The sequence below is a fragment of the Mobula birostris genome, chromosome 7 (genome assembly GCF_030028105.1).
Source record: "Mobula birostris isolate sMobBir1 chromosome 7, sMobBir1.hap1, whole genome shotgun sequence".
Classification (NCBI taxonomy): Eukaryota; Metazoa; Chordata; class Chondrichthyes; order Myliobatiformes; family Myliobatidae; genus Mobula; species Mobula birostris.
The window spans coordinates 174,460,180-174,474,448 of record NC_092376.1 but is presented as its reverse complement, the minus strand read 5'-3'; the positions used below and the strand labels follow the sequence as shown (position 1 = coordinate 174,474,448).

The 14,269-nt window shown below is 42.3% G+C and overlaps 1 protein-coding gene across 2 annotated transcripts in view; it reads right to left on the bottom strand.

Moving 5' to 3' along the window:
* The window catches only part of LOC140200581 (alpha-1,3-mannosyl-glycoprotein 4-beta-N-acetylglucosaminyltransferase B), a 431,883-nt gene that overhangs the window by 22,889 nt on the left and 394,725 nt on the right, over positions 1-14,269 (bottom strand). For both annotated transcript variants that reach the window (XM_072264112.1, XM_072264114.1), the window contains 4 exons: positions 11,236-11,428; positions 8,485-8,674; positions 6,246-6,359; positions 5,279-5,435 (listed from right to left, as the gene is read on the bottom strand). In XM_072264112.1, coding sequence (XP_072120213.1) covers positions 5,279-5,435; positions 6,246-6,359; positions 8,485-8,674; positions 11,236-11,428 — 654 coding nt within the window. The remainder of the gene's footprint in view (positions 1-5,278; positions 5,436-6,245; positions 6,360-8,484; positions 8,675-11,235; positions 11,429-14,269) is intronic.

Below are 14,269 nucleotides of genomic sequence, written 5' to 3'. Positions count from 1 at the left end.
TGATAGATATCTAACTAGTCAGGGTATTCGAAGAAGGAGTCTGAGAGTCTGAGTGGGAGTGCCGAGAAAGACATTTTTGAAATTTTCGTTATTTTTTTTTCTCCAACGGCGTTCTGAGAGGCGGGACTGCGCAGGTGTGTGATGTCGGGCAGTGCAGCGCGGCAGATTTAAAAGGAACAGAGCCTCAGAGTGGGCAGCGTAGTTTGCGGGCTGCAGAGTGAGCCGGGAGCAGAGTGAAGACTTAAGGGCTTCGGCTCAACGGGCTTAGGCGGAAACAGGCGAGGAAGGTTTGGCATTCATTTTCTGTTGTTATTTGAGGAGAGGGGCAGTACGAGTGTGAGGGCAGTTTGCTGTTCTCGGTGTCGGATGTGGGAGGCCCTGGAGTCTCCAAGCCTCCCGGACGTCTACATCTGCGCCAAGTGCATCGAGATGCAGCTCCTAAGGGACCGCGTTACGGAACTGGAGCTGCAGCTCGATGACCTTCGTCTGGTCAGGGAGAGTGAGGAGGTGATAGAGAGGAGTTGCAGGCAGGTGGTCACGCCGGGGCCACGGGAGGCAGACAAGTGGGTCACGGTTAGGAGGGATAAGGGGAAAAGTCAGGTAATAGGGAGTACCCCGGTGGCTGTGCCCCTTAACAACAGGTACTCCTGTTTGAGTACTGTTGGGGGGGACAGCTTACCCGGGGGAAGCGACAGTGGCCATGCCTCAGGCACAGAGCCTGGCCCTGTAGCTCAGAAGGGTAGGGCAAGGAAGAGGAGGGCAGTTGTGATAGGGGACTCGATAGTAAGGGGGTCAGATAGGCGATTCTGTGGACGCAGTCCAGAGACCTGGATGGTAGTTTGCCTCCCTGGTGCCAGGGTCCAGGATATTTCTGATTGTGTCCAAGATATCCTGAAGTGGGAGGGTGAGGAGCCAGAGGTCGTGGTACATATAGGTACCAATGACATAGGTAGGAAAAGGGATGAGGTCCTGAAAGGAGAATATAGGGAGCTAGGAAGAGAGTTGAGAAAAAGGACCGCAAAGGTAGTAATCTCGGGATTACTGCCTGTGCCACGCGACAGGGAGAGTAGGAATGCGATGAGGTGGAGGATAAATGCGTGGCTGAGGGATTGGAGCAGGGGGCAGGGATTCAAGTTTTTGGATCATTGGGACCTCTTTTGGCGCAGGCGTGACCTGTACAAAAAGGACGGGTTACACTTGAATCCTAGGGGGACCAATATCCTGGCAGGGAGATTAGCGGGGGCTACTGAGGCGACTTTAAACTAGAATGGTTGGGGGGTGGGAATCAAATTAAAGAGGCTAGGCGAGAGGAGGTTAGTTCACAACAGGGGGATGGGAACCAGTGCAGAGAGACAGAGGGGTGTAAAGTGAGGGTAGAAGCAAAAAGTACTAAGGAGAAAAGTAAAAGTGGCAGGCCGACAAATCCAGGGCAGGCATTAAAAAGGGCCACTTTTCAGCATAATTGTAAAAGGACTAAGAGAGTTGTAAAAGAGCGCGTGAAGGCTTTGTGTGTCAATGCAAGGAGCATTCGTAATAAGGTGGATGAATTGAAAGTGCAGATTGTTATTAATGATTATGATATAGTTGGGATCACAGAGACATGGCTCCAGGGTGACCAGGGATGGGAGCTCAACGTTCAGGGATATTCAATATTCAGGAGGGATAGACATGAAGGAAGGGGAGGTGGGGTGGCATTGCTGGTTAAAGAAGAGATTAACGCAATAGAAAGGAAGGACATAAGCCGGGAAGATGTGGAATCGATATGGGTAGAGCTGCGTAACACTAACGGGCAGAAGATGCTGGTGGGAGTTGTGTACAGGCCACCTACTAGTAGTAGTGAGGTCGGAGATGGTATTAAACAGGAAATTAGAAATGTGTGCAATAAAGGAACAGCAGTTATAATGGGTGACTTCAATCTACATATAGATTGGGTGAAGCAAATTGGTAAAGGTGCTGAGGAAGAGGATTTCTTGGAATGTATGCGGGATGGTTTTTTGAACCAACATGTCCAGGAACCAACTAGAGAGCAGGCTATTCTGGACTAGGTTCTCAGCAATGAGGAAGGGTTAATTAGCAATCTTGTCGTGAGAGGCCCCTTGGGTAAGAGTGACCATAATATGGTGGAATTCTTCATTAAGATGGAGAGTGACATAGTTAATTCAGAAACAAAGGTTCTGAACTTAAAGAGGGGTAACTTTGAAGGTATGAGACGTGAATTAGCTAAGATAGACTGGCAAATGACACTAAAAGGATTGACGGTGGATATGCAATGGCAAGCATTTAAAGGTTGCATGGATGAACTGCAACAATTGTTCATCCCAGTTTGGCAAAAGAATAAATCAAGGAAGGTAGTGCACCCGTGGCTGACAAGAGAAATTAGGGATAGTATCAATTCCAAAGAAGAAGCATACAAATTAGCCAGAGAAAGTGGCTCACCTGAGGACTGGGAGAAATTCAGAGTTCAGCAGAGGAGGACAAAGGGCTTAATTAGGAAGGGGAAAAAAGATTATGAGAGAAAACTGGCAGGGAACATAAAAACGGACTGTAAAAGCTTTTATAGATATGTAAAAAGGAAAAGACTGGTAAAGACAAATGTAGGTCCCCTGCAGACAGAAACAGGTGAATTGACTATGGGGAGCAAGGACATGGCAGACCAATTGAATAATTACTTTGGTTCTGCCTTCACTAAGGAGGACATAAATAATCTTCCAGAAATAGTAGGGGACAGAGGGTCCAGTGAGATGGAGGAACTGAGCGAAATACATGTTAGTAGGGAAGTGGTGTTAAGTAAATTGAAGGGATTGAAGGCAGATAAATCCCCAGAGCCAGATGGTCTGCATCCTAGAGTGCTTAAGGAAGTAGCCCAAGAAATAGTGGATGCATTAGTGATAATTTTTCAAAACTCGTTAGATTCTGGACTAGTTCCTGAGGATTGGAGGGTGGCTAATGTAACCCCACTTTTTAAAAAAGGAGGGAGAGAGGAAACCGGGGAATTATAGACCGGTTAGCCTAACGTCGGTGGTGGGGAAACTGCTGGAGTCAGTTATCAAGGATGTGATAACAGCACATTTGGAAAGCGGTGAAATGATCGGACAAAGTCAGCATGGATTTGTGAAAGGAAAATCATGTCTGACGAATCTCAGAATTTTTTGAGGATGTAACTAGTAGAGTGGATAGGGGAGAACCAGTGGATGTGGTATATTTGGATTTTCAAAAGGCTTTTGACAAGGTCCCACACAGGAGATTAGTGTGCAAACTTAAAGCACACGGTATTGGGGGTAAGGTATTGGTGTGGGTGGAGAATTGGTAAGCAGACAGGAAGCAAAGAGTGGGAATAAACAGGACCTTTTCAGAATGGCAGGCAGTGACTAGTGGGGTACCGCAAGGCTCAGTGCTGGGACCCCAGTTGTTTACAATATATATTAATGACTTGGATGAGGGAATTAAATGCAGCATCTCCAAGTTTGCGGATGACACGAAGCTGGGTGGCGGTGTTGGCTGTGAGGAGGATGCTAAGAGGATGCAGGGTGACTTGGATAGGTTGGGTGAGTGGGCAAATTCATGGCAGATGCAATTTAATGTGGATAAATGTGAAGTTATCCACTTTGGTGGCAAAAATAGGAAAACAGATTATTATCTGAATGGTGGCCGATTAGGAAAAGGGGAGGTGCAATGAGACCTGGGTGTCATTATACACCAGTCATTGAAAGTGGGCATGCAGGTACAGCAGGCGGTGAAAAAGGCGAATGGTATGCTGGCATTTATAGCGAGAGGATTCGAGTACAGGAGCAGGGAGGTACTACTGCAGTTGTACAAGGCCTTGGTGAGACCACACCTGGAGTATTGTGTGCAGTTTTGGTCCCCTAATCTGAGGAAAGACATCCTTGCCATAGAGGGAGTAGAAAGAAGGTTCACCAGATTGATTCCTGGGATGGCAGGACTTTCATATGAAGAAAGACTGGATGAACTGGGCTTGTACTCGTTGGAATTTAGAAGATTGAGGGGGGATCTGATTGAAACGTATAAAATCCTAAAGGGATCGGACAGGCTAGATGCAGGAAGATTGTTCCCGATGTTGGGGAAGTCCAGAACGAGGGGCCACAGTTTGAGGATGGAGGGGAAGCCTTTTAGGACCGAGATTAGGAAAAACTTCTTCACACAGAGAGTGGTGAATCTGTGGAATTCTCTGCCACAGGAAACAGTTGAGGCCAGTTCATTGGCTATATTTAAGAGGGAGTTAGATATGGCCCTTGTGGCTACGGGGGTCAGGGGGTATGGAGGGAAGGCTGGGGCGGGGTTCTGAGTTGGATGATCAGCCATAATCATAATAAATGGCGGTGCAGGCTCGAAGGGCCGAATGGCCTACTCCTGCACCTATTTTCTATGTTTCTATGTATCAAGGGATATGGGGAAAAAGCCAGAAATTGGAACTAGATGGGAGAATACTTTAGCTTACGGGGGAGTTGCGGAGTAGACTCGATGGGCCGAATGGCCTACTTCTGCTCCTTTGTCTTGTGATCTTGTGAACATTATGGGCCAAAGAGCCTGCTCCATGCTGTAATTCTCTATATTCTATGCTGTAATTTGATTGGCAAAATACAAGTGACATGAAAAATTTAAAGCACTAAGTATGGAATACAGGACAAGAGTAACAGTTGTAACATTCAAAAGAAATCTTAATGAGTAGGTCCCTAGGAAGGGCTGGGTTGTGGGATTTTGCTTATATGTACACCTGGTGATTTCAGGTAGATGGGGCTCATCAGCTGTGGTTGGCAGCTCATACAGAAAGAAAACGCTGATCTCAAACCTCCATTGCCTTACAGGGCTCATGGAGATGGCTTAGGGAGTAAAACCCAAGGAAAAATCTGGAGCAGAAGTCCCCAAAGCAGTCCTATATTGAATTCAATGCTGACTGGCAACTCCTGTGATGCCACCGGTGCCAAACTGTTTGGGTCTCTGTTGCTACCTTGGATTCATCATCTGCATGGAGAGGGAAAGTTGCATGGGCAACTGCTTGCTCTCCTTATCATATTGTCCCAACTTGCATATAACACCAAGGACCTAACAATCATGGTCAACCTGACCAATAGAGGACCTCTCGAACACTTACTAATAGACTGAACAGGGGGACTGGGTTCCTATGTTTTAACTGATCTGGACTGATACCCAAAAAAAGAGGTTCAACCAAAAGCGGAGTCCACGGTGATATCAAGAACCTGTGGGAGCCCAATCAAGACTTCACAGCAAAATTTCAAGCTGTCACCCATCCTGGCATTACCTGGTAATTAGGGTTATCAATCATTGGAGCTTTCCATTTTCCCTTGTAATCTGGGTTATTGATCATCGGCAACTTCCATGTACCACACCCAGGAGCCAATTCACATTTTGGATTGGCTATTTGAGGAGCCTCCCATTCTCCATCCATTTCTTCATCCCTACAGGCAGAGGCAGAAAGGAAAGCATCAAACTCAATGTCTTCAAAAAGCAATCATAACACTGAAAAAGCCTGTCATTAAAAAAGTGGTCTCACAAATTAAATGATTGACTGATTTATAACAAACACAAAATATCCCTATTACACACCATCTGTTAATGGACAAACCAACACACTTCCCCCATCAGGCCACAAAACATAGGAGCAGAATTAGGCCATTCAGCCCATCAAGTCCACTGCACCATTCCATGATGGCTGATTTTTTTAAAAACCCTCCTCAACCTCGTTCCCTCACCTCCTCCCCTTAACCTTTGCCACTCTTACTAATCAAGAACCTATCAAGCTCTGCTTTAAACATATCCAACAATTTGGCCTCCGCAGCCATCTGTGACAATGAACTCCAGACTCACCACCCTCTGACTGTTCCTCACCTGTTCAAAAAGAACATCCTTCTATTCTGAGGCTATGCAAGGTCCCAGACTCTCCCACTATAGGATCCCTCTCGAAACACTCCTCTTACATTAACTCTTTAATTCCCTGAATCATTCTCATGACCCTCCTCTGAACCCTCTCCAATGCCAGCCCATCTTAGAGAAGGGCCCCAAAACTGCTCACAATACTCAAAGTGCAGCTTGTCCAATGCCTTCTAAAGCCTCAGCAATACACTCTTGCTTTTAAATTCTCATTCTCTTGAAATGAATACTAAAATTTCATTTGCTTTCCTTACTATGCCCAACCCCACTCGCATAGATACTTCATACCACAGTTGAGACACACTATTTGCAAGAGCAGGAACAAAATTAAAACATACCAGTCCTCTGGTTTTTCAGCATCAGGATCAGCGATGTACTCGGGCTCATCATCAAGCCAGCCTTCCGGCTTCATAGCACTGTCATCGGGAATCTTAGCGGGAGCATCTTCATCCCTGAAACAGCAACAAGGTCAGGAATCCCACAGTGTGCAGGAAGTCCCAGTGAACCAACACGTGATGCCACTTATCAAAAAATTAAGAAGTCATACTATTTTGACTTTCCAGTCACAGGAAGGAGCGTTTCACCTCTAACCACCCAAGAGGAACATTTGTCCTGGTATCCCATAGTCTGAGCATCAACCTGATAAATTCTCTGCAACAATGATATTGAAGAAAACCAGATATTCAATGTGATGGGAATAGGTGACAAGAATAAATAAGGTCAGATCAAGATTTTCATTCTCAGTATACAAATGTAAAGGGAAATTAAATAATTGTTACCCTGAATTAAGGCTTTTCAAGTTAAGATTTTGAACAAAGGATTCTATGGAACAACTCCACATCAGGCATTTGATAGCTCTAGGCCTGTGCTTACTGGTGTTTATAAGAATGAGGAGGGATTTCACTGACAATTATTGAATAGTGAAAAGCCAAGATAGGGTGGATGTGGAGAGGATGTCTCCTATGGTGAGTGAGTCTAGGACCAGAGCACAGCCTCCAAATAGAGGAACGTCCAGTTAGAAAATAGATGGAGGAATTTCTTTAGCCACAGGGTGATAAATCTGTGGAATTCATTGCCACGGACAGCTGTGGAGGCCAAGTCATTGGGTATATTTAAACTAGAGGTTGATAGGTTCTTGATTAATCAGGACATCAAAGATTATGGGGAGAAGGTAGGAAAATGGGGTTGAGAGGGATAATAAATCAACCATGATGGAATGGCAGAGAGACTCGATGGGTTGAATGTCTTAACAGTGATAGTTACCCAATTCAAAGATGCATGTGGCCCCTGAGAACTGCACAGTTCTGGAGGTGAAGGAAGTTATCGGGATAGGAAAAGAAGAGAGTCAACAGAGGTCAGAGCAAGTGAAGGTCAGGATAAGGCTGCATAGTACCAATGAACTTGCAATTGTGATCAGGGTTCAATTCCCACCACTAACTGTAAGGAATTTTTCCCTGTGACCACACATGGGTTTCCTCCAAGTGCTCCAGTTTCCCCACACATTCCAAAGGCATCCAGATGACAGTCAGTGAGCCGTGGGCATGCTATGTTGGTGCCAGAAGCATAGCGACCCTTGTAGGCTGCCCCCAGCACATCCTTGGATTGTGTTGGTCATGATGCAAACAATGCATTTCACTATATGTTTTGACTAATAAAGCTAACCTTTAAATTTTTCTTTAATTTGAACAGAACTTAAGTAGGGAATCAGCCAACAGACAAACTGAAGTTTATGGAAGGTGGATGACAGAGTCCATCAAGACTGTAGTGGAGATGAGAATTCAGCAGTCAGGAAATAATAACTGCTTCAGTGGTAGTGGCTTTCAAGATAGAAGTGGTGTGAAAATAGCAACATCACTTAAAGTTACAAAAATTGCAGTCAAAACAGTACGGCAAAATCTTCAAAACACTGGAAGAAAGTAATTCAGGCAGCAACCATGACGAGGTTGACATTTCAGGCCATGTCTCTTCACCAGGAGTGAAATGAAGAGAGCAGAATAAGGTGGTAGGGAGAGGGGAAAGAGTAGGAGTACTAGCTGGCAGGTGAGGGGTGAGATAGGTGGGTGGGGGAGAGTGGGTGAGTGTGCTGCCTAAAAGGTGAAGGGTGGAAGAGCCAAAAGACTCGAGGAGTCTACTGAGAGGATATTGGTCCATAAAAGAAATGGGAGGAGGAGGGACAGCAGTGGGAAGTGATGAGCAAGTGAGAAAGGGTGAGAGGAGAATCAGAATGAGGAATGGAAAAAGAGGGGGTGGGGAAGAAATTACTGTAAGCTAAGAGAAATGGATGTTCCTGCCATTAGATTGGAGGCTACCTAGATGGAATACGAGATGTTGCTCCTCCAACCGGAGAGCAGCCTCATCATGGCAGTAAAGGAAGCCATGGACCGACATGTCACAATGGGGAATGGGAAGTCAAATTGAAATAGGTGGCCGCTGGGAAATCCCACCTTATCTGGCGTACAGAGTGAATGTGCTTGACAGAAGGACGAGAGCAGCAAGTTTGCAGTGGGAACCAAAAATATTACATCTCCCTAATTCTCACTGGGGGAAAGACAATTACATTGGGCCTAGATGACTCACCAATCATCAGGTTTGACTGCATCAGGGTCAGAAATTTTTGGTCTCTCATCCCAGTCTTCAGGCTTCTGATCATTAGGATCTTCAATCTCTTTTGGTGGATTAATAGGTGGAGTCATGTCTTCTAGTAGGTTGCCACTGTTAACAACAGTTTGGTCTATCAGGACCTGAAACGAGTTGTCGGGGTTGAGCACTGCAAGAGGAAAAAATAAATCTAATTTAATATCCGATGAATAACTTTTATCACACTTTAACGATGCAAATCTGGTCAAGATCTAATCAGATGTCATTAAGAAATAATCAGGCTGTAGTCAAAATGTCAGGGATCAAACAGTTCTAAATTGTTCAGTTAGATGAAAGGATTTAAAAAACACTCATATCCTCACGAAAGGGTACAGGCTCTGGGCCAGTACTCGCTGGAGTTTAGAAGAATGAGGGGAACCTCATATTGAAAGGACTGGATAGTGTGGATGTGGAAAGGATGTTTCCTACAGTGAGTAAGTCAGGGACTAGAGGGCACAGCCTCAGAATAGAGGGATGTCCATTTAGAACAGAGATGAGGAGGAATTTCTTCAATCAGAGGGTGGCTACAATACCTTGGCACCCACTTCCCAACAATGAGCTCACACTCACCATGACTTTATATTAAATTTTGTTTACTTGCATTTCCTCTTAAGTTTTAATATTTCTTTTTTTCCCCCCAAACAATTGCATTAATATTTTGAAAAATAAGGTGAAATAAGCTTATTTTGCTGCTAATGGATGGAATTTGAGGACTTCTGAATGTTGAGGTACAATCCACAAAATAGATATGTTATCAATAACAATTTACACTACTAGTCAATGCTAGCACCTTCAGGAATCACTTTAAAACTCACTTCTGGTAATCCAAGTTTACTCAGTGAAAATGGGTCATTCCTATCAAAACCTTTTTTAAAAAAACTTTTATATCAAACCCTCTCATACCATTTGGAGATTGACCCACAAAGTCACTCCAGCAGACTCTTTATTGCTTCAGATTCTGCAGTCTCACTTCTCCTCCCCTAACTTGTCTGATTCCACCTCCCCACCTCACTAAAGTCCTTCACCGTCTCAGAGCAGAACAGAGAGCAAATGTACAAAGCTAGGTCCACTGCAGGATGTTAAACATTCCCTTGTGATTCATCTTTAAGTCATGCAATAAAGAACATTGACAGTCCTCATTAAGGCCACTGATTTTCCACAGAAAACAAAAAGCAAATGTCAGCAAAATTACCCTGCATATGCAGCAATATGCCCCATATATTCCAAATACAATTTAGTATTGTTGGATTAGACTTTTTAAGTCATCATTATCTCTGCAGTTTAACAATTTATGCCTACTAGTCCTTCGATGTTTCCGAGTTGCGTGCATGTGCGTGTATGTGTGTAATATATATGTGTATATATAAGGGAACACCTAAAATAACTGTGTGTGTGTGTATGTGTATATATATATATATATATCTAGAAAATTCTCCTGGTATTGTATTATTTGAAAAGGGACTATCTGATTGGTTAACTCTTATCTACGAATTTGAATGGAATGTTTCCTTCGATGGGATATAGAAAGAGCTGACCACGCAACGCCACAATCTTTGCTTCTTCCCTCCCTTCCTTCAGTGACTTGTCACTGTTTTCTCAAGTTTCTTTGTTCTAGTAGCACTCAATAAAATGACAAGTTTTATGTCCCTTTCTTGACTTCGAAAAGAACCTTTGATCAAAAACAACAGTATATTATTGTTTTAAGTACCCAACAGAAAATATTCACTCACAAACTATATTTCCTTGAGATTACACATATTCCCAGATTTTTCTGTCTATTCACTGCAAAACCTTGTATTATATTGTCCCCCAGTCTCCCAAACTCCAATGTCTACAGTCCAACCTTGAGAATCTTTCATCAGAAATCAATCAATCCCAAGAATCAACTTATAAACATCCCTGAATTGCCTCCAAGTAGATCCTTCCCTAAACAGTACACCAAATAGCATCCAATACTCCAGATGTGGCCTCAAAAATCTGACAGGTCTTTGATCAAAAACGGTTATTATTCCCTCTCCACAAAACCTGCCTAACCTGCCAAGTGTTTCCAATATTGTCTGTTTCCAATCATTAGTCCCCTTTTTCCTCACGTCTAATACTATAAGTAATCAGACATCTATTGATCTCAGACTGAAATTAATTTGGCATCAGCTACTACTTAATTCCAAAGACACCATATTGAAAAATATCTGGAGTTTGAACTGGAGAGACAGAGACAGTGTATGGATAGGCAACACTTCACATGCATATCTGTTGGGATGGTCTATTTACCATGACAGTCTGGTAGCTTCATTCATAAGTCGTTAAGAAGGGGAATGTCAGAGACAGTGTTTTAAAAAAAAATACATACAGAGAAGATCACCAGGTTTCTACCAGTGCACGTAACAGATAATCTCATCTAGTCCCTCAACACTACCTTTTTGGTCAAAAGGCAGAGCCTCAAGAGATTAAGGCGAGCTAGCAAGACTCTACCCTCCCCCCGCCCATTACAGACATGCTAGGTTGGCGCCCGAAGAATGGCACTACTTCAAAACCTGCTTCCACAGGACATCTTCTGTGTTGGTTATTGACACAAATGACACATTTCACTGTATGTTTCAATGTACATTTAACAAATTAAACTAATCTTTCTCTTTAGAATGCCTCAGTCATGAAGGAGCTGAGATAAACAAACGTTTGTAATAAGTATACCAAGAGTGTACAGGTGAGTCTTCTTGTCTGTATAATAGCTTTTCAGGTCCACATCAGGACGTTTTGCATGCTTTTCCTCGTACTCGCCGGTTTTCGGGTTCTTATGCCTGATGATAAAATGGAGCTTGTAATCTTCACCACACTTGTCTGGGCCAAACATGATGGTGTAAGGAGTTTTGTCATAAAATTTCTCCTAAAGACACAAACCAAATTAGAATCCATCAACATTCACAAACATTTTTAGCTTTGCTCAAAACCAGTGAAGGCAAATAGAAAATAAAGCAATTGAAGAAAACAGATTCACCATCAGGAGATAGAGGTAGAGAGAGAGGATGAGGTACAGGAAAAGGTTGAATGCCAAGGTTTGCAGATATAATAAGCAGAATTCAAGTGTAACTGTGCATCAAGGTACTAATGAAAAGTAAACAATGCAGGCCCTTTCCAGACTGACATTGAAGAATGGCAGAAAAACTGAAATACTGTATCTGCCTTGAGAGATAAAAACGCTCCAGAATTAGGGCCACAGAAACAGGCCCTTTGTCCCATCTAATTCATGACAGGCTGTTATTCTGCCTACTGCCACATATCCAGTACCTGGATCATAGCCCTCCCTGCTGTCCACGTATTTATCAAAACTTCTCTTAAATGCTGAAATTGAACCCGCATCCACCACTTCTGCTGGCAGCTTGTTCCACACTGACCATCCTCAGTTTCCCCATAAATATTTACCCTTTATCCATGACCCCTATCTAGTTCTAGTCTCACTCAACCTCAGTAGAAAAAGCCTGCTAGCATTTACCCTATCTATACCTATCAAATTTCACCCTTTTCCCCCTGCACACCAGAGAATAGAGCCTTAAACCTATTCAACCTTCCCCTTTAATTCAGTTGAGAGAACTGAAGCTCCAGTGTAACAATGCAGCTCAATGAAATTAACATTTAATAAAAAATAATTAGTTCTGGAGAAAGTGCTTTTAACCCCAAGCAGTCAATGCATCCAAGAAATTTGAAGGTCTACTTATGGAGAAAGCAGAAGCACTTGTAATCATTTGAAATTTCAGACTGTAGAACTATGAGCTACATCTTGGAGCTTTAGAACAGCGATCAACTTTCAACATTCCAGAGTACAGAATGTAAAGTGGGAAAGGTGACATGAGTAGAAAGGAAAACGCAGGACACCCAAATCACAGGTTTGGAAGAATCAACACGAGTCATGGAAAGGAAAACCTATTTAGGCAACAGTTAAGGGCAGACCAATTGATATGGTGTAGTTGGACTTTCAGAAGGTGTTTAATATAAAGCGTCAAGAGTTATTGAACAGAGTTAGAACAAGCTAGTAAGAGCATACTGGCACAGATTAAGGCCTAATTAATGAGAGAAAATAGATAATTTTTTGTCAGAAGATTTGGACCAGTGGATGCTGAAAGTCCTAGATGTTCACAATACATAATTGTTTTTTTCTCTGCACATTGCGTTTTTGACTGTTTTTGTTTTAAAGTGTACTTTGTCTTGTGGCTGCCTGTAAGGAGACAAATCTCAAAGTTGCATAATGTATACATATTTTGATAATAAATATACTTTGAATTATTTGCTAAGGGACTATATTTAATGTATAAACAAGAGATTCTGCAAATGCTAGAAATTCATAGCACAAAATGCTAGAGAAATTCAGCAGGTCAGGCAGCATTTGTGGAGAGGAATAAACAAAGTTTTGGGCCTTCATCAGGACTGGAAAGGAAGGGCCAGGAAGCCAGTATAATGTACGCTGATGATACAAAGCAACGTGGATAAGGAGGAGGGAGGAACAAGCAGGTTAAATGATATTATGTCTTACAGAACACAATGTGGCAAAATGCAAGGTCATCGACTCTGGAAAAATATAGAAAAATAACATATTAAACATGAGATGAGATTTCAAGGTAGAGGTTTTCTTGCTAGAAGTTAGCACACACACTTACAAGTAATTAGGAAGACTTTAAGGAGATCAAAACTCCAAGGTTTTTCACCTTTGCATAAGCAGTTTGCTAGTGATAGCAGTAATAGAGGTGCTTAGCGTGGCTCTCTTTTTTTTTAATTTTATTTTTATTTGGATAAGGAATTCACAAATATCATGTACTTTTTTCACACATATAACCTTTTCCATTTTTTTATATGTATAAAACTACAATTATTTATACATTCTTAAGTACACATTGAGATGATATAAAAGGAAAATAAACATTTAAATAGATAATTATGTACTGTGGTAAATCTAACCTATTAGGCTAAGTAATGAAATTAGTTGTTAAGAAAAATGGTAATAATAGTTTCCACACAACCCTTCTGGACCATTTCCACTGGTCCAAGATGTTGTATACAAGCCTATATACCAACCATTGTAGGTGTTTATATCCTAGTTTGTTCATGCTTGCTCCTGCCCGCAGACATAATTATCCAATCCCTATGTACTTATTTACTTAATTTTTTTCATTTTTTTATCCCTTTCCCAATCTTTCCCTTTGTGTTAATTCTCTATTTTCCAAAAAAACCCCAAAAAAACCCAAACATTTAGACTAGGGGTGCTTACGTTAGCAATATTACTGTGTTGATGAGAAGAGCAATATAAATCATTAGGAGAGTCATCTAAAGTCTGCTCGCATTGGAGTTATATATTCAATCCATTTATTCCAGATTTGATAAAAGTTTTCTTTTTGAGTTCTCAGGGAGTAAGTCAACTTTTCCATTTTAAATATTTCCAAGATAATTTCGTACCAATCTTCTAATGTAGGTGGTATTGGATTTAGCCATTTTCTAGTGATTGATTTCTTACTTGCCGCTAAGAGGGCCTGCAGCAACTTTATATCTTCCTTCTGTTCAAGGAACAATACGTGCCCCAAATAGAGCGTCTCAAAGTTCAGAGGTATCTGGGACCTAAGTACCTTAACTAATGTTCTATGAATACCTTCCCAAAATAGACTTAATTTAGGGCAATCCCAGAAAATATGAAAATGATTTGCCTCCTTGGAGCCGCACCTTCTCCAACACATCACATTTG